Raw genomic sequence first — 26,073 nt, forward strand, 5'->3', positions numbered from 1 at the left:
CAATAGATGGGAATTGTTTATTGTAAACTGTGAAAAAACCAAATATGCTTAATTGCGTATCCTACACTCTTAAACCCACTATGGTTTTTCTCCTGTGTGAACACGAAGATGTGATTTGAGATCACTTGATTTAGTGAACGTTTTCCCACACTCTTCACACCAGTACGGTTTTTCTCCAGTGTGAATACGGTGATGTGATTTGAGATGACTTGATGAAGTGAAAGTTGTCCCACACTCTTCACACCAGTACGGTTTTTCTCCAGTGTGAATACGGTGATGTATTTTGAGATGACTTGATGTAGTGAACGTTTTCCCACACTCTTCACACCAGTACGGTTTTTCTCCAGTGTGAATACGGTGATGTGATGCTAGAGCACTTGATGAAGCGAAAGTTGTCCCACACTCTTCACACCAGTACGGTTTTTCTCCAGTGTGAATATGGTGATGTGATGCTAGACCACTTGATGAAGCGAACGTTTTCCCACACTCTTCACAGCTGTAAGGTTTTTCTCCAGTATGAATACGGTGATGTGATTCTAGAGCATCTGATCTAGTGAACGTTTTCCCACACTCTTCACACCAGTACGGTTTTTCTCCAGTATGAATACGGTGATGTGATTCTAGAGCACTTGATCTAGTGAAAGTTTTCCCACACTCTTCACAGCTGTAAGGTTTTTCTCCTGTGTGAATACGTTGATGTCTTTTGAGAGCACCTGATTGAGTGAAAGTTGTCCCACACTCTTCACAGCTGTAAGGTTTTTCTCCAGTATGAATACGTTGATGTGATTTGAGAGCACCTGATGTACTGAAAGTTGTCCCACACTCTTCACAGCTGTACGGGTTTTCTCCAGTATGAATACGTTGATGTCTTTTGAGATCACCTGATTGAGTGAAAGTTGTCCCACACTCTTCACAGCTGTACGGTTTTTCTCCCATGTGAATATGCAGGTGGCGCTTTAAATTTCCAGATGCTGTAAAGGATTTGTCACATTGCTGACAGCTGTGACGTCTCTCTCTTCCTTTCGGTTTCTAGAACAGACGGACAGAGAAAGGGAGAAAGTCAATCTAAAAAGCATAAATACACAAGTTAACACAATAAAAACTCACTTAATATAAACCTTGAGTTAACAAAATACTACTTATCAACTGTTTGGTTAGAATATTGCTGTATTACTGTATCAAATATAATACAAATATAATAAACACAAAGTATATACCAGAGGTGGGGGACTCGAGTCACATGACTTGACTAGAGTCACATGACTTGACTCGCATATTTTTTGACTTGAGAATTTCTTGACTAACATTGATAAAAGACTCGACTTTGACTTGGTATTCATGACTTGAGACTTGACTTAGGCTTGAGACAGATGACTCGAAAGGACTTTACTTTTTAAAATAAAATATTTGCATTGTTCGAAGCCCCTAGAGAGCAATGAAAGAAAAAAAAGAGAAAGTCTCTTCTCGTTCGCAGGAGAAAGTAGGAAGTGGAGCGCACAGGAGACAGCCGTTTCATTGCAGACTGTTATGTTTATGTGGGGAAATACATACATTATTTGAGATATATTTCAAACTCAGACTTCATTTTAGGGACATTTCGGCCAGGGGTGTAGAGTTATTTGTTCAAGCACCGGATCGGCAAAACAGGAGAGTCTGAGAACCAGTCTGCCTTGACCTATGTATTCATGTCTGTGACTCTCTCAGTATCTGCTGCCCACAGCTGCTTTATAGAAGAAAAACCTCCTTCACTTCATGAAATCTCTGCAGCACCAGGAGGCAGTAACGTGTAACTCAGCAGAATCTGAGAAGAGCAGCAGCAGCGCCTTCACTGTGTTTACCTTCATTAGAACAGCTAACGAGCGACCGCAGGACACACACACACACACACACACACACACACACACACACACACACACACACACACACACACACACACACACACACACACACACACACACACACACACACACACACACACACACACACACACACACACACACACACACACACACACACACACACACACACACACACACACACACACACACCACACACACACACACACACACACACACACACACACACACACACACACACACACACACACACACACACACACACACACACACACACACACACACACACCCCAATTATTCCCCCTATTAATCGCCTAAAGCGGAGATTCAGCCGGCCACCACTTCCATCCATCATTCTCACAAACCTGCGCTCATTGAGCAACAACGTGGACACACTAAGGACATATACAAGGTACTGTCTTGAATTTCTCGAGGCCTCTTTATTATGTTTCACGGAAAGTTGGCTACAATCTACGATGCCTGAATCTCTCTTTGAAGTACCCGGACTCACCCTTGTTCGAGCAGACAGGGATGCGAACTCGGGGAAAACCAGAGGAGGTGGTATTTGTGTGTATATTAATGATCTGTGGTGCCGATCATACTCAGTAAATGTAAAACCTGCAATCCCAACGTAGAAATTATCGGCATGACGTTAAGACCCTTTTATCTGCCTAGAGAATTTGGGTGTATTTTACTGTTTGTTGTTTACGTGCCTCCCAGCGGAAGAGGACACTGTGTTCACGAGCTGCAACTCAGCCACCCCGATGCACCGGCAATAGTGCTCGGGGACATGAAGCAATGTCGCCTGGAGACTGTGTTACCTGGGTTCCAGCAGTATGTTAGGGATCACAGCAGGAAAGACAATATCCTGGACAAATGCTTTGTTAACCAGTTAAGCCCTGAGCCTGTTTTTCAGGTTTCAGGCTCGAAAATGCCACTAACACAACAAATTATATATCTTCACTTCTAAAAGGGGTAAATTAATAATTATTTTTCTCAAAGCAAGGTTACATCTGTGAGTTGGATGTAGAAGTGTCAGAATCAATATAGATGTTTTTATTTTAAAGTAAATTCAGATGGAACATAGCAGAGGTGTGGACTCGAGTCACATGACTTGGACTCGAGTCAGACTCGAGTCACACATTTTATGACTTGAGACTCGACTTGACAACATCACAAAAGACTTGCGACTCGACTTGGACTTGAACACCAATGACTCGGGACTTGACTTGGACTTGAGCCTTCTGACTTGAGGTGACTTGCTACTTTAATTCAGAGGTCTCCAACACGCCGATCGCGAGCTGCCGTTAGAAGAGCAGACTCCCGTCGGGGAAAGCAGAATCTTCAGCCGCTCCTACTCTTGCTGAGAATCCTTGCAGGCAGGGGCGGGTCTTTATTTAGCTGGCCCACCATGCGGCCAATCATATGCGAGGACACACTAGGATCATACCATTATGTGAAAGAAGGGTGGGGGCACAGCATGTGTAGTGGTACAGGCCAGCTGCACAGAGCGACGGGGAGACGGATTTAAATGCAAGCGCGTCGGAAAAAGTCAAGAAATGAGCGAAAACCGAAAAAAGAAGCAGCATCTGGCTGCTTTTCAATGATATTGGAGAAAGCAAAGCTGAGTGCAGGATTTGTAAAATGAAAATAACCTTCAGAGCAGGGTAAACACTCAGGATTTATTGTCAGAGGTGGGAGAAGTTCAGACAATTAAAAAAAGTTACAATCAGGGTTCCCGCGGGGTCTTAACAAGTCTTAAAAAGTCTTAAATTTGATAATCAGAATTTAAGGCCTTAAAAAGGTCTTAAATATGATTCAGAAGGTCTTAAAAATTATCGGATTTGAAAGGTACTTCTGTGTTGCGATAGCGTCTAAATGTGTTTTGGGGGAAATGTCCGGGCTGCAAAGTAACCAGTACGGTAATAGCCTTTCAGTTCCCCCCAACAATTTGTATTGAATTAAATCAACATGGAACCAGTAATCACTAACTTTGTTTCCCCCGGCCCCTTATTGGAGAACACCCAGCTAGTAACCTAGCAACCAAGCTTCAGCTCATGTAGCCTATCTTCGAATCTACTTACAAATAAATATGGGGAAGTGTAAGTTCAACCGTATTTGGTTGGAAAACATCTAATTTAGTGCTTGGTTGAAACCAGTGGAGGGAACGTGTTTGAAGCCCGCTGCACCTTTTGCAAATAAATTAGTGTTTGTTTTGCTAATGTAGCGTTAGCTAGTGCAGCGTTAGCTAGTGGAGCGTTAGCTAGTGGAGCGTTAGCTAGTGCAGCAGCAGCTAATGTAGCGTTAGCTAGTGCAGCAGCAGCTAGTGCAGCGTTAGCTAGTGGAGTGTTAGCTAGTGCAGCAGCTCCCGCAACAACACCGGGGGGACCTCCGGGCGAAGTTTGGGTCTACGTCAACCCTAAAAGCGGAGGTGCTGTAGACGCTAAATACCGTAGCTAAACACCAATCATACAACAGCAACGATGAAATAGTGTAGCCAAGGCAGCAGAGCTCAGTCTGAATATAGCTCTTGTCACACTCTCTCTAGACACACACACACACACACACACACACACACACACACACACACACACACACACACACACACACACACACACACACACACACACACACACACACACACACACACACACACACACACACACACACACACACACCACACACACACACACACCACACACACACACACACACACACACACACACACACACACGTACACACACCACACACACACACACACACACACACTAGGGCTGCTCGATTATGGCAATAATCAAGATTATGTTGGTCAATAATCAGGGGCGGATCTAGACAAATATTCATGGGGTGGCAAGAGGGTGGCAGGAGATTTTGAGGGTGGCATCCCCCTGACAGAAGTATATGCTGATTTAAATCGCAATCATATCAATCAATTAGGGGTTGTAACGGTACACGTACCCGTACTGAAATTATTCGGTACGGGCCCTTCGGTTCGGTACACGTGTGTACCGAACTAATATAGCGTTAAACGTAAAAAATTGAGAACATGAACAACTTTCTGGAAGTAATCTATATCATAGAGCGACCAAGTCATTTCATTGGACGAGAGGCATACTATGAGAGCTGGTCACAGGGATGCGTTCAAATGTAGTCAGTAATTTGAGGAACTGTCGAAATGGCGAACGCAGATAAAGTTGAGCTCGAAAATCCTCCGGCATCATTGAAGTCTCCGGTTTGGGAACATTTTGGTTTCGCAGTTACGTACAAGGATGACGGACAAAGACAGGTGGACCGAACCAAAGCTGTTTGTCGGCATTGTTCAACTAACATTGGTTACGCGGCTGGCAATACATCACACTCATTTGAAAAGGCATCACCCGAACGTGAATATCACCGGTACCAAAAGAAAAAAGACTGAAGTGCAAACCCAACTCCCACTAGCATGTAAGCCTCCACCACTCGCAAAGAGTTCAGACCGAGCCAAAGCTATTACAAACGCCAAATATCCTTATGTTGCCATGTTAGCAAAGTGCTACCTGGCTGTATCTGCTACCGCTGTCCCTAGAGAGGGTGTTCTCCACAGCAGGAGACATTGTTAGTGCCAGCAGATCTGCCCTTTCGGCAAGCAATGTGGACAAGTTCATCTTTCTTTAAACAACATGAAAATACAATGACAAGCAAGTCCTAATGTCAAGCTGGCTGCTTAGGTACTAGTACAGTTCAAATACAGATTATTTCAGTTCATCGAAATGCTGCACCTTAATGTTTATTTTACTATATTTTGTATTTATTTGAATACATTAGTCACAGTTTAATAATAATTAAAAAAAATATTTAATGTTTTGTGATAATTTTTTCTGCTGTACCGAAAACGTACCGAACCGAACCGTGACCTAAAAACCGAGGTACGTACCGAACCGAAATGTTTGTGAACCGTTACACCCCTACAATCAATGTTAACTTGGAAAGCCACAATATTAATATTTTAACTCAATCACATAGGTGATATTATTGTGGCACATCAGTAAAGCCTTACAAGGTGGCAGACGTAATTTAATGAATTTTAACTGAACAATAACTGAATGAGTTTGTTTCACTCTTAGACCAGCAGGGGTACCAATCTATGCAGACTGCTGCAATAAGTACATTAATTAACTGTCTCATCGATGTTTGTCTGAATGAATATGATACTATTAACAATCATATTATTCCTATCAGCTGTCAATCACTGTTAATAAATAATAATAATAATAGATTTAATTTGTTAGCGTTTTTACAGGTGCTCAAAGACGCTTTACAGATATAGTGAAGAACTGTTATGATTCACATATTCATTTATTATTGAATAAACTATATTTTTTGGAGGAGTTAATGATGAATGTTCATCAAGATGCTTGCTCACCCTCCTTCAAATTTGAAAAACAAGTAATTATATCATTATTGATATACAGTTACAACCTTGACTTTACATCAGAAAGAACAAACATTAAAGAAGTGACTAACTGCATCAGTTAGGGTTAAAAAACGTGTATTCAGCTAAAACATAAACATCGCTGCAGTTATTATCCAGTGGAAGGTCCTACCTACTGGCCTAGTTAAATCAAAGTGGTTACTTTCTGTTGGCTGGGCAGTGTAGTTTTACACACCGTCTTATTTTACTTCCTCAGGACTTAAAACTGTTTTTTTGGGGGCAGACCCCCTCAAAGAAAAATATATATACACGCATACAAGGTCATCATCTTAACAGTTTGTTATTCTCATCGAGTCATCCGTGAGCAGAGCATCAAGTTGGCATGTCTATTGTCTATTGTCTAATGCGGCGATTACTATTTTGTTCAGCAAAACGCCTCACAAACTTATTAAGATCAACAGCTGTAGTGCGTTTCGATTCAATGCTGAGTACAGCCAAACTTGACATTCTCTTCTCTGTCATTGTAGACCGCAACTACCTCATTCCTTCAGTACTTGGGTCCGAAAGGCTTCTCGTTTTGCGCCGTTCCCACGTTCAAGTGAATTCGCCACCAATCATATTTCCACTCTCGCGCCAGGACCGGGGGAGGGGTTACATGACGTGCATCTTGTGCTGCATTCACTTGCACTCGGACATTAGAGACTTTCTCTCATAAATGTCCGATGAGCCACAACTTTTCTTTCAAAACAAAGATGCCAACTGGGGTGGCAGCTGGGGTGGCAAGGCTATTGTTTAGGGTGGCAGTTGCCACCCCATGCCACCCCGGTAGATCCGCCCCTGTCAATAATTAATATCACGATTATTAAATATGATTATTCATTGACTTTGAAAACATCCATTTATTGAACTTTAAAACAGATAATAATTTGAACAGTATCTTTTTAACTGTTGATTACCCTGAACGTATAATTCAACTGAAAAACCAATACAAAAATTAATTAAATAAATGATACATTACTAAAAAATTCATTAGATATGTTGTGGTGCACTGTCACAACCTAGCAAAGCAAAATAATCGTTTTTTCCGATTATGTTGTTTTCGTAATTGTGGCAGGCCAAAATCGTAATTGCGATTAAAATATGATTAATTGCACAGCCCTAACACACACACACACACACACACACACACACACTCAAGCGCACACACATACACACTTTTTGTCTAACACGCTAACACAGTTCTGTACTGTTACGCTGTTGTGTTCAGTCATTGTTCTTATGTTGAACATGAATACATTTACTTTGTAAGTGATTATGGGACGTATTTCTTCTTTATATACATTTTCCTTCATACTTTATTGCCGTGAAATAGGTCTTAAATTCTATTCAAAGTGGTCTTAAAAAGGTGTTAAAAAGTCTTAAATTTGAGTTGGCGAAACCTGCAGGAACCCTGTACAATAAAAAGTCCTGCATTCAAAATGTTACAAGTAAAAGTACAAAAGTATTAGCATCAAAATATACTTAAAGTACCACCTGCAGAGGGATCTAGATTCAGGTGTTCTCTTCCCCATAGAGACTGCCTGGCTGCACATTATCCCTTGCATAAAGATAGATTGTGGGTCCCTTATAACATGTTGTACACAGTGGAAATAAACATTCTGGTTACCTCAACATCAGGGATCTTATACATTAAACTCCTTCTGAATCAAACCGTCACGGTAGCCTTACCTTACTGATCCCTCTTAAATTAGAAAAACACACGTTACTTTACCAGCAGAGAGAAAATGGATTATTAAATTATTAATGTGACTAATTAAGAGCTGTTTGATTATTAAGTATTATTCTGTTGATCGATGTCATTACATTTGGTGAAAAACACATAATGACTTGTTTATGACTCGTTTTGTCAAAGTTTAGGACTTGGACTTGACTTGAACTTGCCCATCCTGACTTGAGACTTGACTTGGACTTGTAAAACAATGACTTGAGACTTGACTCGGACTTGAGCGCAAAGACTTGAGACTTGACTCGGACTTGCAAAACAATGACTTGGTCCCACCTCTGGAACATAGTAAAAACATGTAAATTCTAATGTCCACCTAAAAAAAAAAACTTTACTTATCGTGAAAACCACCCTTGCATGATGGGTTAGTAAACTAAAAGCTTTAGGAATCCAAACTATAACATATAATAAGTACCCTGTATCAAGATTGATGCAAAACAAGTGAAATTTGACCTTTTTAGAGAGATTTAGAAAAATAAAGTCTAAGCGGACTCACCTCTGGGTAATTTGGGAACCATCGGTTCCATTTGAACTTTTTCACTGTAAAAATCATTTTATTACTTTGAATTATCACTATAGGTATCCATTACATCCAAATACAACTGTTGTGAAAAAAAAAACAAAAAAAAAAACATAGGCTTACTCTTACAGTGAGCCTCTGAATTAGCCCCGAGCGAAAAATGCTAACCTATTACAGCACCGAAAATCACTCCTCGCTCCCTTATTACTTATCCTAGCTGCACATCCAACACATTGTTTATGATCGCAAGGAGACACATAATCTAACGGTGCCCACCTGAACAGCCCAACACTGAAAGATACAAACTCGCGACGTTATCAACAAAAACGTACATCAAAACAAATGGCGCTAGCGCTAATGCGCTTGGCTAACAATGACTTACCTTCCTCGTTGTCTGGTCTAAACTGGTCTTCAATGGCATTAAAACGATAAAAACGATGATGTAGTTAATCCATAGATTAATATCCAATGGGGCTGTGTCCCCTTTGAAATGTTCTGATAATCTATAAGCAATAAAACTGCAATTCCGTTATCTGCTGTCCGCTCTGTGCTCCGTGCGCTCTGGGTCCTGCTGCATTTCCTGCTTCGTTACGTTGTAAACAATAAATGAAGTCGGCTGCGTAATGTTGGCACGCTGGCTGGCATTCTTTATCATTTGCGCAGGACCATATCTCTGGAACCCATTGGTCGATTCGTGTGATGTACACCTTTTTCTTAACCACCAGAACCAATAGAATCGATGGGCAGTTCCCAAATCTACGTAAACATTACCATAGCGGACGTAATAGAGAAGCAAACGAAGCATATCTGAAAGTGCAAGCCTGGACGGAAATACTTTATACCGAGTATATTGCCATAAATATGATGATTGATTATCAGTAAAAAATTCTACGTGACACAAAGACATTGGATTAACCTTGAGATGCGTTTTTATTCCGTTGAACACAACTTTTGATCACAAATCAAAAAAGGTAAGACGTAATTATTGTAATATTTTTGGAACCGGATGTTGTTTACTTTCTCTTTTCTGGCTGATAGATCCAGGAATTCGAGGTCGGACAGTGATGACATTACATGTGTGGAATCTGTGGAGTCTCAGCTTTAAATCGTATATCTTGTTTGTGCAGTTAAGATAGTAATAAGGGCATTTCTACCGTGTGTTGTGTGTAAAAAAGCGTTAGCATTAGTTAGCATTTTTTCGCTCAATGCTAATTCAAAGGCTTGGTATTACTTTTGTGTTTTTTTTAGCTAACAATTGTTCTTATTGTCAGTTAGCGGAGTTTCTTACCTTTAAAAGGGTATGAAACATTAACAGTTTCATAAATGTTAAGAAGCCCTGAGACATGTGAGAAAAAAAAAACTGTGGGAGGGGTCCACTGGGGGGACCTTCGGGCTTAACTGGTTAATGATAAAGGAGCCTATGTGTCTAAATACAGACCACCAATACTGAACTCTGATCATAATGTTGTGAATATGATACCAGTGTATAAGACCAAACTCAAGGGAAGTCAACCAGAAAAGAAAGTAATAAGGACATGGACAAATGAAAGTAGGGAACAGTTGAAAGCCTGTTTTGATTGGACAGATTGGGAAATCTTTCAGGAAGGTTCACCAGATGAAATAACTACTGTTACCAAAGACTATATTAACTTCTGTGTTCCCACTAAAGAGATACAAATCTATCCAAGTAATAAATCATATGTGACTAAGGACATTACAAAAAGTTATAAAAACCAGGAAAATAACTTTCAAAAACAAAGACTACGGAGCACTTGAACAGACAGAGAATGAACTGAAAGTCAAATTGAGGGAATCAAAACACACAGAGAGCTTTTGGGAAATGCTTTTAAAGCCAAAGACCCCCAAAAAGTGTGGGACACCATGAGAACCGTGACAGGAATGACCTCTTCAGCTAAACCTATTGTGACGGACAAGACATACTTGATCCATACCAATTTGCCTATAAGCAAGGGGGTGGTACTGCTGCTACTCTGGTTCACATCACCACTAAACATTTAGATAAACGTCACACCTAAGCAAGAGCCCTCTTCCTAGACTTCTCAGCAGCAACACAATACAAGCAGACATCTTGGTGTCAAAAATGGCCAAAATGGAAGTAAATCCATACCTAATATACTGGTATGCCGCTTTCCTCACCAGTAGAGAGCAACTTGACCAAACCCTGTCATCTGCCATCACAACCAATGTAGGGGCCCCCCAGGGCTGCGGGAGTTCAGCTGTGCTCTTAGCTTCTTTTAGCTTCTTTTGATGACTTTACTAAACTGCTGTCTATAGTGTGCTTTGACTTTGACCGTCTAGTCATTGTTGGTGATTTTAACATCCATGTTGACAACCCCCAGGACAGAGGGGCTAAAGAACTGTTTTGTGTTCTTGATAACTATGGTGGGGACCCTCTCATGACATCCAACTATAGGCCCATCAGTATCTTACCCATAGTATCCAAGGTATTTGAGAAATTGATTGCCAAATAAATCATCAATCATCTCAACAACAGCTCCTTTCCACTGCATCCAATGCAATTTGGATTCAGGGCTAATCACTCAACAGAAACAGCGACATGCTTCTTCGTGGAGAAAGTTAAGGCATCAATGGACAGGGGTGGGGTTGCGGGGGCCGTGTTCCTTGACTTACGGAAAGCTTTTGACACTGTTAATCACAACATCTTATTGCAAAAAATACTCAACTTAAATGTTTCTATAGAATTCACCAACCTCTTTAATTTGTATCTTTCATCCCGCTCCCAATGTGTTCAAATTGAGAACCATAAGTCTAGTGTTTGTCAACTGGAGTACCGCAGGGCTCTGTATTGGGCCCAATCCTGTTTAGTATGTACATATATGATCTGCCTTCTGTGTGTGGAGAATGTGATGTATTAATGTATGCTGATGACAGTTGTTTTTACTCATGGCAAAACGGCAGAAGAGGCTGCTACCAAGGTCACTGATGTGTTGGAGAATATTACATCCTGGCTTAACAATAATTGTTTGCAACCAAATGTCTCAAAGACAGTGTGTATGTTCTTCTCCAAGGGCCACAGCATTATAACAGAACAAGATGTTTTATTTTCTGGAAGGAGACTACAGGTTGTTTCAAGTACAAGTACTTAGGAGTACATATTGACACAAACCTCAATTTCAAAACCCATATCAAAAAGGTCTGCAATAAAGTAAAGTGCAATCTGTCAAATTACAGATACATTAGAAACTTCCTATCATCTGCAGCAGCTAAGCTATACCTTCACTCAATGGTCCTCTCCCACATCTACTACTGTCTGATCAGCTGGTCTAATGCTCACTCTACAGCTCTAAGGCCACTGAACTAACTCAATGGTCCTCTCCCACATCTACTACTGTCTGATCAGCTGGTCTAATGCTCACTCTACAGCTCTAAGGCCACTGAACTAACTCCATGGTCCTCTCCCACATCTACTACTGTCTGATCAGCTGGTCTAATGCTCACTCTACAGCTCTAAGGCCACTGAACTAACTCAATGGTCCTCTCCCACATCTACTACTGTCTGATCAGCTGGTCTAATGCTCACTCTACAGCTCTAAGGCCACTGAACTAACTCCATGGTCCTCTCCCACATCTACTACTGTCTGATCAGCTGGTCTAATGCTCACTCTACAGCTCTAAGGCCACTGAACTAACTCCATGGTCCTCTCCCACATCTACTACTGTCTGATCAGCTGGTCTAATGCTCACTCTACAGCTCTAAGGCCACTGAACTAACTCCATGGTCCTCTCCCACATCTACTACTGTCTGATCAGCTGGTCTAATGCTCACTCTACAGCTCTAAGGCCACTGGAATCACTGTATAAACAAGCACTCAAAACACGAGACAAAAAGCCATTCCGGTATCATCATTGTCACATTGTTAAAAAGTATAATCTGTTCAGCTGGGAAAATCTCATAGTTTACAAAAACATCTGCTTAGTTTATAAGATCACTCGTGGGTTGGCTCCTCCTCCTCTGGCTGGCTGCATCAGCCTAAAGTCCACCTCAACCAGGGCTACTAGAGGTGCGGCTAGGGGAGACTGCACCATCCCATTTAGGAAGAGCGCATTCAGCCAGGCTGTCTTTCATTCCACGCATCCCATCAATGGAATTCAATACCACAACCAATGAGAGAGTCCTCATCCTACTACACATTCAAGCACAGTGTTAAAAAGTGGCTCATTAATAATCAACAGTGTCAGCACTGATGTGTGGGTGTAGGTGTGTGTATGAGTGCGTATTGTACATTTTGTATTTATTATCATGACTTGCTCTTATCTGTATTCAGTGATATCATCTATTGTAAATATGTACAATGGTATAACAATGTTGTGGTATTTTTATTATTGCTTTTAGGATGTCAATCACCATCTGGCAAAGGGACTATCGATGAAAACTAGCCTTTTGGCTAATTGACTACTTTTACATGTTTTTAATATGTTGATTAATGTACACTAGTGTTGTCACGATACCAACATTTTGGTTTCGATACCAAGTCAAGAATTGCGATTCCGATTCTTTTTCGATACTTTTCTAAAAAAAGGGAAACAGTCTTAAACCAGAACCATAACCATAACACACACTTTTAAACAATGAGAACAATAAACAAAATAAATGACAATAATTCGTATTAAATAAAATTAAGCATCATCTCAAAAAACTTTTTTGTTTTATAAAATATAATTTGTTTTATATTTTATTAACATGTAATAGTACAGTAATATAAATAATTATTGACAAAATGTATATTGCAGATGATAGCCACATTGGTAAGTTAGCTAAAAAGATAGCCATATTAGACAGTTATCATTGCCATTAATTGCCTCGTCAAACTACGAAAACGTTCGTTTGTCACAAAATAAATTACACTTGTTTGACTTAGATTTGAGGGCATGGGCTTGAGCATGATGTAATTATGTTATCTATCACATTCGCTAACCTGTCTGTCTTTAAATTCTTTAAACAGCTCTGGATTCCGGTCGGCGGGTGCTTAGCCAAGTCTGATGTGTTGGCTCCCTTGGTTTGCAGGGATCTAAAACATTTGGTGTCCGTAGGCTTGCCCTCACTGTCAGAGATATAGCTCAAATACTTCCAAATTTCGCTTCTGGCGTCTTTTTTGTCAACAAGCCGAGGCGCAGCGCTAGTTGCACTCCCACTTGCAGCCATGCTTCTCGTTTTCTCACATGCTCTGGCAGCTAGAGCGTGGCCGCGTGCACGAGAGAGGGGAGGGACTTAGAACGTGCTTGAGAGGGGCGGGACTGCAGGCACGGCTGCAGTGCACGAGTGGAAGCAGAGCGATACACACGGCTCTTATTAAAACGGCGCTTTCTCACCGGAGTACTTTTCCCCGTCATTTTTAAAGTACCGATACTAATGAAACGGAGGAATCGTACCGTTTGTAACGGCAGGGTATCGCGGTACCTTTCAAGTATCGGTACACCGTGCAACACTAATGTACACTGTCCCTTTTTTTAAATAAATCAATTAAATGGACTGACTCAGCATGTGATGGAGCCCACGCACAATAAGGGGCACACTCTGGACTTAATGAGCTCAAAGGGTCTGAATATCTCTGAGGTTGTGGTGACTAATGTTGCACTCTCTGATCATTCCTTTGAGAGCTCTATTTCTGTTCACACAAATGTTCAAAAAAAGGTAACCACAAAGCGATATTTAACTGACAACACTAGGGAAATGTTTACTCAGTGTTACGTTCCCTATTGGGCTAGGGGAACCAAAGGGAAGCGACACGACCAGAGTGGTATTGGTAGTAATTATAAGTGGCTTTATTATAAAGCAAAGCGTAACAATATGGCCGGCAGGCAGCCTGACACAAACAAAAGGGCCAAAAGGGCACTGGTTGACAACCAACCAAACAAAGGGAGGACTCTTAAAAAGGAGCCTGTGTACATACACAATAAATAAATACTAATATACAAAAGGAAACAAAACCTCACTTTAAAAGTGGTACAACTAAATAAGGGAGATATATACAAAACACACAGCTAAACTAAAAGGCAACAGTCACAAAATCCTAAGCTACTCTAAACACTAACTAAACTACTCTACACTATAACGAAGTTGTCACTCGACACTGAACACATATATTGACACTCGTTACTTAGCACAGTCTGTAGTGTCCCTGACACAAGAGCAAAAGGTATGAGGCGTCTGATCGCAGCAGAGCCTCCAGAGTGGTGATAGTTCCCAGGCTATGTAGTCCTCTCCAGCAGGTGTGCGCTGGGCTGGCACAGGGATTGGAGAACGTCGGGCCCGGCGTGCTCCAATCAGTGTCCTCGGAAGTGGACCAGGAGATGACAGCCAATGATGTTGGGGCAACCACACAGCTCATTTACATAATCAACCACAGCTGAAGACACTCACAGGCAGGTTAATGAGCAGACAGCAGCAGCAGCCGTGACACTCAGGATGTTTCTTCCACACTTGCCCCTGCTAACATCTCAGTATATGAGCTAGTAGATCATTTTAATTCAAAAATAAAAAATGTTATAGATGCCATTGCTCCAACTAAGGTAAAGGAAGTGACTGGGAAGAAAATATCTCCATGGAGAAAGGCCATGACCGTGAGAACAGAGAAAAGAGAGTGTCGAAAAGCTGAACGTAGGTGGAGAAAAACAAATCTCCAGGTTCACTTTGAAATCTATAAAGAGAGACTTGGCTTTTATCATTTGGAATTGTAAATTGCACGACAGTCTTTCTTCTCTGACATCATTGCCAAAAACAAAAACAATGCACGTGCCTTGTTTGCTACCGTCGACAGACTAACTAACCCCCCAGTGTCAGTATCCCCCCCATTCAGAAAATCAGACCAGCAGTCAGTGGCCTCTGCATCAGGTACAGCAGATGTGTTGTCCCTGTGTCCACCTGCCTTGTTTCATTTCATTTTTATTTGTCCCGCTCATGGTACGCAAAACCAAATGTACAATAATTGCCACAAAACATGACTCTACCATTTAGCGAAAAAGGAGCAGGGAGAAGAATAAAATCTTATGTGACCTGCCCCTTTCTAAAAAAAAACAAATAAATACAAATAAATGGTCTGCCCTTCATAATAATAATTTTTTTTCACAGCCAAACATAACAGTATCTTAGGATACTAAGAGAAACACACAAACAAAAATACTTATTTCCCACTTGACGGTTAACGGAAAGAAACAAAACACCAAAACATCACATGTATAAGGAAAAGAAAAGTGCAACACCCTCATCCGAGTCCTACTGGAGAAGAAGGTGGAAAGCGACACATGATGATAATAACAATAACAACAATAACAATGGCAATGGGACCCGCAAATACAGAGGAGACATCACATCAAAGACATCAAAAACATAAATGTTTGCTACCGTCGATAGACTAACAAACCCCACAGTGTCCCCCCCATTCAGAAAATCAGACAAGCAGTCAGTGCCTCTGCATCAGGTACAGCAGATGTGTTGTCCCTGTGTCCACCTAAAATCAATTCAAACACCATGACACAGTTCCATCAGATTAATGATAAAAACCTAGAGGACATTATTCAACTTCTGAAATCCTCCTCCTGCTGCCTTGATATTATTCCAACAGGGTTTTTCCAAGATGTTTTTCCTTGCATGGCCTCAGATCTACTTCACATAGTAAACAAGTCTCTTCACTCAGGTGTTTTTCCACAGGCTCTGAAAACTGCAGTCATTAAACCGCTCTTAAAAAAATAATAATCTAGACGCTTCAGTAATGAACAATTACAGGCCCATATCAAACCTCCCATTTCTAGGTAAAATCATTGAAAAGTAGTTTTTCAACAGTTGAGTAATTTCTTGCATTTAAATAACTGTTTGGATGTGTTACAGTCAGGCTTTCGTCCAAACCACAGCACTGAGACTGCTCTTGTAAAGGTCTTAAATGACATCCACTTATGGCGCATTTCCACTGCAGGGCCTCGCACGGCTTAGGTAGGCCAGGCTCACTTTATGCTGCGTTTCCAATACAGTTTAGGAACTGGGGCAGTAACTATAGTAACGCAGTGTAGGCGGAGCAGTGACGTCATCTTCAATGTGTGTCACTACCCGATTTGCAGCCCTGCACTATCTGCAGTGCGCATGTGCGAGATGGTCCGCCATATTTGACAACTCCATACGGCAACTCTAATAGGACATTTGACACAGTGGCGTTTGGCAAAGCAGAAAAAGAACACTCAAAAAACCCGACAATATTAATCTGAACGAGAGAGATGAGTTATTGTTATCACAACGTGACTTCACTATTATTGAGCAACTCCTTTTATTGGGTCATTTTATTGGTTTAAGTACATTGTCAGAATAAGTGAGAAATGGATGTAACTTCTGTTAGACAGCCATCATACATACTGAAGAAATATTGACTGTGAATGTATGCAATATGTATGGCATTCATAATTTATATCTAATTACATTAACTGTGAATGTCCTTCATTTTATTTCAAATAACAAAATATTTTAATAAAGATATTTGAGACGTTTATGACTCGCGCATGCACGATGCAAATCGGGCAGCCGTCAAGACGTCAAATGTCCTATTAGAGTTGCCGTATGGAGTTGTCAAATATGGCGGACCTTCTCGCACATGCGCACTGCAGATAGGGCAGGGCTGCAGATCGGGTAGTGACAATGTGAACCACAAAACCAACATCAGCCGTTAGCTGTTAGCCCTCAGAGCTCACAGCTCCTCATATCTGTTTAGAACCTAGACAGAAGTTAAACAAGTACAAACCACAGACTGTCTGTGTCATGGCGAATACAGTCGCTGGTTTATTTATGTCTGTATAGGGCGTTCCGAGCTGAATAAGGGCGTCACATGAAGGCAAGACGCCCGCCTGGCGGAAACGCTGGAATTAGGAATATATTGTGATGAAGTGCACACTGACCTGAGCTCCAGGGGTCTCTTTCTTCTCCTCCATGCTGCTCATCAGCTGTCCTGATGAAGACCACAGAGCTGCTTCATTATTAATATAATACAAATATTTAGATATAATTCATCATAAACTGTCAGCAGTGAAGAGGAGGAATCCAAAGAGTTTATTCAATGATATGTTCTATTTCTAGATGCTTATATGTAGTGTTTTATCACACCATGTGCAGTGCCGTGTCTTATCTATGCTGCTGTGACGTGAACATGTTCCAAATTGATCCATTTAGTCAATGTGATGCTAAGCAGAGGAGAACATGATAGAAAGGTCAGATAGTTATTAACGTTACATGCAAATTACTTTAACCATTACGATACAAAGTTGGTTTTCTGTGTAAATTATTATTAATATAATACAAATATTTAGATATAATTCATCATAATCTGTGTAGCAACTTACATTATAACTTACAGCTCACAGTTTGTTCACTTTTATTTCATTAAAATGACTTTATTCACATAGAAAGTGACATTAATGGATTGTTTGAACCACAGTTATAACGACTATCCGTGTGTAACTATCACTAAGTTAACACAGAAAGCAAACATTAGCTAGTGAGACTGTTTAATGTACTCCATGTATACAGTATTTTCTGTATATTGTGTATTCTTTATCTCACTCGCACCATTTCCGTGTCAGACCCATAGACTATATATAAATGGACGTAGTGTCCGTGACGTCACCCATAGGATTCTGCAGAGTTGCCGTGAAGCCCTTAGTAGGCGGAGTCGGCCACTAACGGCTCGACTGTGACGTCAGAGTCTAATCCCGCCTCTCCAAATAAGGGCAAAGAGGCGGAGCCGAGGCGGGACCTGCTGCCTCCGAACTGGAAGTAAACAGAGCTAGCTCAGGCTAAGAAGCTAAGCTAACATGAAATACATGCATACCAAGTTATTGCTAACAGTGTAGTTCCCCTATATAAACGTTACATTCATAATCAAATGAGACAATCTGCAAGAGAATTAGCTATATTTTGTTATTCTTAATGCTTGTCATTCATACGTTGAGAAAAGACGGACTCCACCGCCCGGACCTAACGGAGCCGCAGTGGGCTAGCTCCGGGACGCCGGCTGGAGCTAGCCCTCTGCGGCTCCGTTAGCTCCGGCGGCCACCACTGGGATAATTGGGTCCCCTATTAACATTTGCTCCCGTTTAGCATTATGGTCGTCATAGCCATAGACTATAAAAGTCTTACCCAAGGCAGAATCATAAACTAAAATGTATATGTATGCATAAAGGGTTAAATCCTTAGCTGGCTAATAAGTAACAAGCTAAGCTAGCAAGCACACAAACACCTGCGAACGGGGTTAACAACATATTATAATTTTAGACTTCTTGGAAGTTCTGTTAGTACATTCAAGCGCACAGCACGACATTTTAATTGTCTGGTATTTGTAACAATATTCCCTAAAAGGCACAATCACCACGAACACGGCTAAAGCTAAAGGGTCAAGTACAGTACTATGACTAACTAACGTTGTAGCATCTATGGTTGTAGCCTAGCAGAGTGGACAAGTTGCTGTTAGCTGACAGTGAGGCATGTATGTGTCCATCAACGTGACCACGCCCTAATTTATGCAAAAACTTTAAGACCTAATATAAATAAAAGGGTTGTGTTAGAAAACAATTCACTCACAGATTCATAATCATGAAGGTGGAATCTAACTATATCGAGAATAATATGTATTGCATCCATGGGTAGAAACATGTTTTTTTCTGCTGTAAAGTTGGACATTTTAAAATGGGGGTCTATGGAAATTGCTCCTTTCTGCAGCCAGTCCCTAGCGGCCCATGTATGAACTGCAGTGTGTGGCACTTCCGTATTGGCGTCCCGGCTGTTCCCCAGAGTTTGCAGCTTGGTCAGACCACGTTATCCCCAAGATGGCGCCGCATGGGGAAAGCTAAGCTAATACGCACACACATTCATACTCTTTTTAACATGTAAACAGCGCAACAAACACTCCACACATTTAGTGGGCCGTCACACTATATACGCGAACATTGTGGGGGGGGTTCATATGAGTTTTGCAGCTTTTACCAACCTGTAATGAGCAGGTCAGACAGGAGCAATGAGGACACGAGTTATTTGGTTTCCTTCCAGATTGTTTCTGAGGGAAACACCGGAAGTCCGTCCCTCTAACCAGTCTCCGGAACACAAACGTTCCGCCACACTTCCAAATGCACTGCTCAACCCCGCCAACGAAATGAAAATAGACAGATGTACAAAACAAAGGCATATTCCAACTCCAAACAATAATAATTATTAGATCAATTTGGTCACACATCCCAGGGGTGCCACATATAGGCAAGGCAGGCAAGTTTATTTATATAGCACTTTTCAACACAAGGCAATTCAAAGTGCTTTACAAAAAAATGAAAGAGATTAAGAAAATGGCATTTAAAATCAGTCATTAAAAAGAAAAGCTAATCAAATCAACATTAAAAGAAAAAATACATGGATAAAAGTTACAGTGCTGTCAATTAAACATTAAAGCAAAAGTACATGGATAAAAGTTACAGTGCAGTCTAAGATATGAATAGTTCAATTAAAAGCAGCGACAAAAAGAAAAGTCTTCAGCCTCGATTTAAAAGTAGTCCAGAGTTGTAGCGGACCTGCAGGTTTATGGGAGTTTGTTCCAGATATTTGGAGCATAATAACTGAACGCTGCTTTACCCATGTTTAGTTTCTGACTCTGGGGACAGAAAGCTGACCAGTTCCCTGAAGACCTGAGAGATCTGGATGGTTCATCATTTAGCAGGAGGGTCAGAAATGTATTTGGGCCTAAACATCAGTGCTTTATAAACCAGCAGCATATTTAGAAATCTATTCTTTGACACACAGGAAGCCAGTGTAAAGACTTCAGAACAGGAGTGATCCACTTTCATTAGTGTTAGTGAGGACTCGAGCAGCGGCGTTCTGAATCAGCTGCAGCTTCCTAATATATGTTTTAGTGAGACCTGTGAAGACACCATTGCAGTAGTCGAGTCTACTGAAGATAAAAGCATGGACAAGTTTTTCCAAATCCTGCTGTGACATTAGTCTTTTAATCCTAGATATATTCTTTAGGTGATAGTAGGCTGATTTAGTAACAGTTTTAATGTGACTGTTGAAACTCAGGTCAGAGTCCATGACTACACCTAGATTTCTGGCTTTATCTGTTGTTTTGAACATTGCACACTGAAGCTCAGCGCTAACTTTGATACGTTCTGCCTTGGCTCCAAAAACCATTACCTCAGTTTTATCTTTGTTTAATTGGAGAAAGTTCTGACACATCCAGTCATTGATTTGTTCAATGCACTTACTCAGTGTTTGAATTGGAGCATAGTCTCCTGGTGAAATTGTTACGTAAATTTGTGTGTCATCTGCATAGCTATGGTAACTTATTTTGTTGTTCTTCATTATCTGAGCCAGTGGTAGCATGTGAGATGTTAAAGAGAAGAGGCCCCAGAGCTGGAGCCTTGAGTAACCCCACATGTCATTATTGTCAACTCAGATGTGTATTTACCGATAGAAACAAAGTTGTTTCTGTCCTTTAAGTAGGATTCAAACCAATTGAGAACTGGTTTCCGAAAGTCCCACCCAGTTTTCCAGTCGGTCTAGTAATATGCTGTGGTCAACAGTGTCAAACGCCAGCAACGAGATCTAATAATACTAACACTGAAGTTCTGCCCACTGTCTGTGTTAAGTGGATGTCATTAAAGACCTTTACAAGAGCAGTCTCAGTGCTGTGGTTTGGACGAAAGCCTGACTGGAAACACATCAAAACAGTTATTTAAATGCAAGAAATTACTCAACTGTTGAAACACAACTTTTTCAATGATTTTACCTAGAAATGGGAGGTTTGATATGGGCCTGTATTGTTCATATACTGAAGCATCTAGATTATTCTTTTTTAAGAGCGTTTTAATGACTGCAGTTTTCAGAGCCTGTGGAAAAAACACCTGAGTGAAGAGATTTGTTTACTATGTGAAGTAGATCTGAGGCCATGCAAGGCAAAAACATCTTTGAAAAATCCTGTTGGAATAATATCAAGGCAGCAAGAGGAGGATTTCAGAAGTTGAATAATGTCCTCTAGGTTTTTATCATTAATCTGATGGAATTGTGTCATGATGTCTGAATTGATGTTAAGTGGACACAGAGACAACACATTTGCTGTTCCTGATGCAGAGGCACTGACTGCTTGTCTGATTTTCTGAATTTTGTCAGTGAAAAAGGAGGCAAAATCATTGCACGCCCTGGTGGATAGAAATTCAGAGGCTACTGACACTGGGGGTTAGTTAGTCTGTCCACAGGTAGCAAACAAGGCACGTGCGTTGTTTTTGTTTTTGGTAATGATGTCAGAGAAAGAACGATTGTCGTGCGTTTTTCAATTCCACATATAAAGGCCAAGTCTCTCTTTATAGATTTCAAAGTGAACCTGGAGATTTGTTTTTATCGGCCACCTGCGGTCAGCTTTTCGACATTCTCTTTTTTCTGTTTTCACGGGTCATGGCCTTTCTCCATGGAGATATTTCTTGACAGACACTTACCTTTACCTTATTTGGAGCAATGGCATCTATAACATTTTTAATTTTGAATTAAAATGATCTACTAGCTCATTTACTGAGATGTTGGCAGGGGCAAGTGTGGAAGAGAAAAGTCTGAGTAAACATTTCCCTAGTATTTTCAGTTAAATATCGCTTTGTGGTTACCTCTTTTTGAACATTTTTGTGAACAGAAATAGAGCTCTCAAAGAAACACAGGAATGATCAGAGAGGTGCAACAGCAGTCACCACACCTTAGAGATATTCAGAACCCTTTGAGATAATTAAGTCCAGAGTGTGCCCCTTATTGTGCGTGGCTCCGTCACATGCTGAGTCGTCCATAGCTATCAAGAAACACAAAACATTCTTTAGCCCATAAAAGTCAAGTAAGAGTCAAAGTAAAGTCATCAAAAAGCTTGCACAGTATTTGGGTGGTCTATAGATATTTAGGAACAGAGCTCGAGAGGAGCATTTCAGCTGAAGGGCCACATATTCAAAAGAATCAAAGTTTCCATACGATGTCTTCCTGCATTGAAGGGAATCATTGAACAGAATAGCAACTCCACCCCCTTTCTTATGCATTCTTTCCTGACTCATAAAACTAAAGTTGGGAGGGGTTGATTCGATAAGAACAGCTGCACTGTTATTTTGTTCAATCCAAGTTTCTGTTAAAAACATAAAATCGAGATTGTGCTCAGTGATTAAATCATTGATTAAAAATGTTTTTCCTGCCAAAGACCTGACATTTAATAAAGCTAGTTTAAGTTTGTTAAACACACTATCAGTCATGTTTTTTGTAACAAGCTGTGGCTGACATGGAATCACTGCTAAATTAGATACACTCACACAAACGTTTGAGCGCTTCCTTTTCTATGATTCACCGCTCTTAATCTATTACCTATCAACACAGATATCGGCAAAGCTACTGGCAGGCAGGGCCCCGACATGTCCTGGAAAGAGTTGAGAGTGCCATACGCCCTTGAGCCTGGACCCATCACATATCAGTAAGAGTTTGTTGTGTTTTGTACACACATCCTTATCAGGCTTCGGAGACTGCAGATGCCCCCTCGAAGGGAGGGGAGGTGGTCGACGTAGGCACGGTGATGGAGACGGGCTAGATGGTGGGGGGTAGAGGACATGCTGCCAGGGGGGGGAGGTGGTTGACGTAGGCGCGGTGATGAGGACGGGGGAGATGGTGCGCGTCTCCGCGGTGATTTTGGTGGGCGTCGTTGAGGGAGGGGGGTAAAGGACATGGTGCCAGCCCTGCGTATCGCCTTCGTTTGGTCTTTGAACTCCAGGAAGGAATCGGTGCCAACCCTCTGTATCTCCTTTGTGTGTTCATCGTTCTCCAGGAGGGTGGGCGAGGGTGAAAGGGTGAACGGAGTATCCTCAAAGGCGTTGACAGGGGGGGGGGGGCAGTGGAGACTCCTCCATGTGTCTCATATGTCTCCCATAATCAGAACATTCCTCAGGCGGGTGCAGTGATAATTCTTCAGGGTTTTCTGCGTGATGTGTTGTGTCTTTCTCGTGTTTTGATTCCTCTTGCCGCTTGTCCTTGGCAGAGGGAACAGATTGATGACGCAGGCAGTTGAATATGATAGAGATAAACAATTTCACTCCTGACTTGTTCAGGCAAACTCCATTTGCCTTGGAAAGATGTCTGCGATCCCAGAAAAAGTTAAAATTGTCAATAAAATGAACAGAATGGTCAGTACAGGCCGTTGAAAGCCAGGTGTTCAGTGCAAACAATCTGCTGAATCTCTCCACTCCTCTTCTGACTGGCGGTAGAGGGCCACTGATGAACACCTCTGCATTTAGAGAGCTGGCAGTTTCCAACAAACATTTAAAGTCTTCTTTCAGCACTTCTGACTGTTGTTTCACAACATCATTTGTTCCAATGTGCAGTACCACATTCTTCACAATCGGATGTTCAGCCCCAATATGCAGGATCTTCTCAGCCAAGTCAGAGACCACATCCTTGGGAAAACAGAGTACTTTGGTGTTGTTCTTATTACACAGACCTTTTACATCTCTTACAGCAGAGTCACCCACAATCAGAGTTTCAGGCCCAGTCGTTAGCTTTCCCTCTAGCCTTTTACTTTTAGAGTAGCTATTGGTCCTTACCCTGCTGCGTGAAGAGGACAGGTTATCCAGGTCATCAGATCTCCGGTTCTCGGTCAGCGGAGCGTATCTGCTCTGAATTGGCACACTTGGTGGTTTAGGAGGATTGTTTGTAATGCTCCCTTTAGCAGCTGTCCACTGCTGTTTCCTAGTATGAATAGGGGTTGAAGAGGCGCTCTTCCTGGGTGATAACAATGCAGGCCAGCCGGTCGCATCACAGATTTCGGAGCTCTGGGCTCTGCCTGTTATCCGTCCTCCCAAATCCCATGGAAAGGATTTACTCTTAGGCTTTGCACCCAGAGAGTTCCAGGGAGGACTACCACTTGTAGATTTATTACCCGGTACACAGCCCTCCTGTTCCTTGGAATCCTTGTAGCTGCTAACTAGCTGTGAGTTAGCATACCCTTCTCCATTACTTTGCAACACTGGTAAAGTCGTGTCATTCCCACGACATAGTCCATTCACTTCCACGTTAACTTCCAACCGTTGCATTTTCATTTCCAACACAGCCATCTTCTGTATAAGTTTCTGGAAGTCATCTGTAGAGAACGGAGGCATTTTGCTACCAACTAGCTTAAGCTAAATAGCAGTAGCCTACCAGGCTTTAGCTGTTGCTAGGCCACGCTATTGTAAGACTGACGTCGTCGTAAAAATGTTGAAATATGGCTGAAACCCTCCGTCTATTTACGAAGATGAACTGTCCCAGTGATAAGTTAATGTCCAGGAGCCGCTGCTCGAAGTTTTCAGAGAATAAGAATAGGAAAATCAGCATAAAAAGTAAGCAGAGGCAAGAGCAAGCAGAAAAGCGTCTGCACTGTAAGAAAGATAAGCAAGCCGTATACAGTATACAGTATTTTCTGTATATTGTGTATTCTTTAGATACTCTAGTGATATGTGTCCTGTACTTGCTGCTAATGCATCATTTTTATTATATCTTATTGCATCTTTTAAATATGTTTAACTTGTGTATAACCTGAAAACACTTCTGCTGTGACACATTCCCCAGTTTAAGATAAATCATTATTTAAATAAAGTATATCTATTTATCTAATGAGCTAAACTGTCGCTTAGCTTAGCGTTAGCTGCTAACTGAAGAACCCCATTCATTCCAATGGGAAAAATGCTACGTCACGGTGAATGGCGATGCTAATAAGCTTGTTAGCATATATTTAAAACCATATCTATGGTAAAGAGCACCAACACAACAACTCAAACCGTCTTAAACACAACTGGTGTAATAAATAACTAACATAAAGTCAGCTGAGCATTACATATCAACTGTTACTCCCCAGAGCCGAACTGAAATAATAACTAGACTTTAGCTGTTGGACGGTAGCTTTTAGACCAGGGGTTTCCAACCTTTCTTCATCAGAGCTACTTTGAAAAAATGAAAGTGGCCAAGAGCTACTTCCATCACATCACTTACATTTATTCACATAGCACTCATCAGTTGAATTAAGCTATACTTTTGTACACGTACGAAATTGCAATACCTAAAGCTTATCACAAATCTTAACTTCACATCAAGGTCCAAGAAAACGAAAATGTCTCACATATTATTATGGCCCACATAGTAAGTACATCACTGAACATTCACATCAATGTCCTTAATCAACACCTGACAAGCATCTTATGCACGCATCAAATAAGTGCATTCAGTTTTTTTACAGTTAGTCAGATGAATGGCACTGCATGGAGTATGGACTTAAGTATACAAATATGCTACGGATGGACGTTATGTTTTGTTAAAATGACTGTTGATGTATTATTATTGGTAATTGCTATGTAATAAGCAATTAGGGGCTGGTATGTTAGAGCCATTTTTCCTTTTGTTATTATTGTCTGAATGTTAGGCTTAATAATAATATAAATTAGATTATACTGTAAATTATCGGCT

The 26,073-nt window shown here is 41.1% G+C and overlaps 1 protein-coding gene across 1 annotated transcript; it reads right to left on the reverse strand.

Moving 5' to 3' along the window:
• On the reverse strand, positions 1-19,664 carry LOC117550804 (zinc finger protein 813-like). Its single transcript, XM_034223341.1, has 3 exons — positions 19,574-19,664; positions 17,490-17,539; positions 1-1,029 (listed from the first exon to the last, which is right to left on the reverse strand). The coding sequence occupies exons 2-3, from the start codon at positions 17,529-17,531 to the stop codon at positions 79-81; spliced, it is 993 nt and encodes a 330-aa protein (XP_034079232.1). The 5' UTR covers positions 17,532-17,539; positions 19,574-19,664; the 3' UTR covers positions 1-78.
• Between the last annotated feature and the right edge of the window lie 6,409 nt (positions 19,665-26,073).

The sequence above is a fragment of the Gymnodraco acuticeps genome, unplaced genomic scaffold (genome assembly GCF_902827175.1).
Source record: "Gymnodraco acuticeps unplaced genomic scaffold, fGymAcu1.1, whole genome shotgun sequence".
Classification (NCBI taxonomy): Eukaryota; Metazoa; Chordata; class Actinopteri; order Perciformes; family Bathydraconidae; genus Gymnodraco; species Gymnodraco acuticeps.

Excerpts from the sequence above, each read along its gene's own strand:
- LOC117550804 (XM_034223341.1), bottom strand. The coding sequence starts at position 17,531 with ATGAGCAGCATGGAGGAGAAGAAAGAGACCCCTGGAGCTCAG. Across the intron at positions 1,030-17,489 it reads AAGAGACCCCTGGAGCTCAG|AAACCGAAAGGAAGAGAGAG; the intron begins GTCAGTGTGCAC and ends CGTCTGTTCTAG.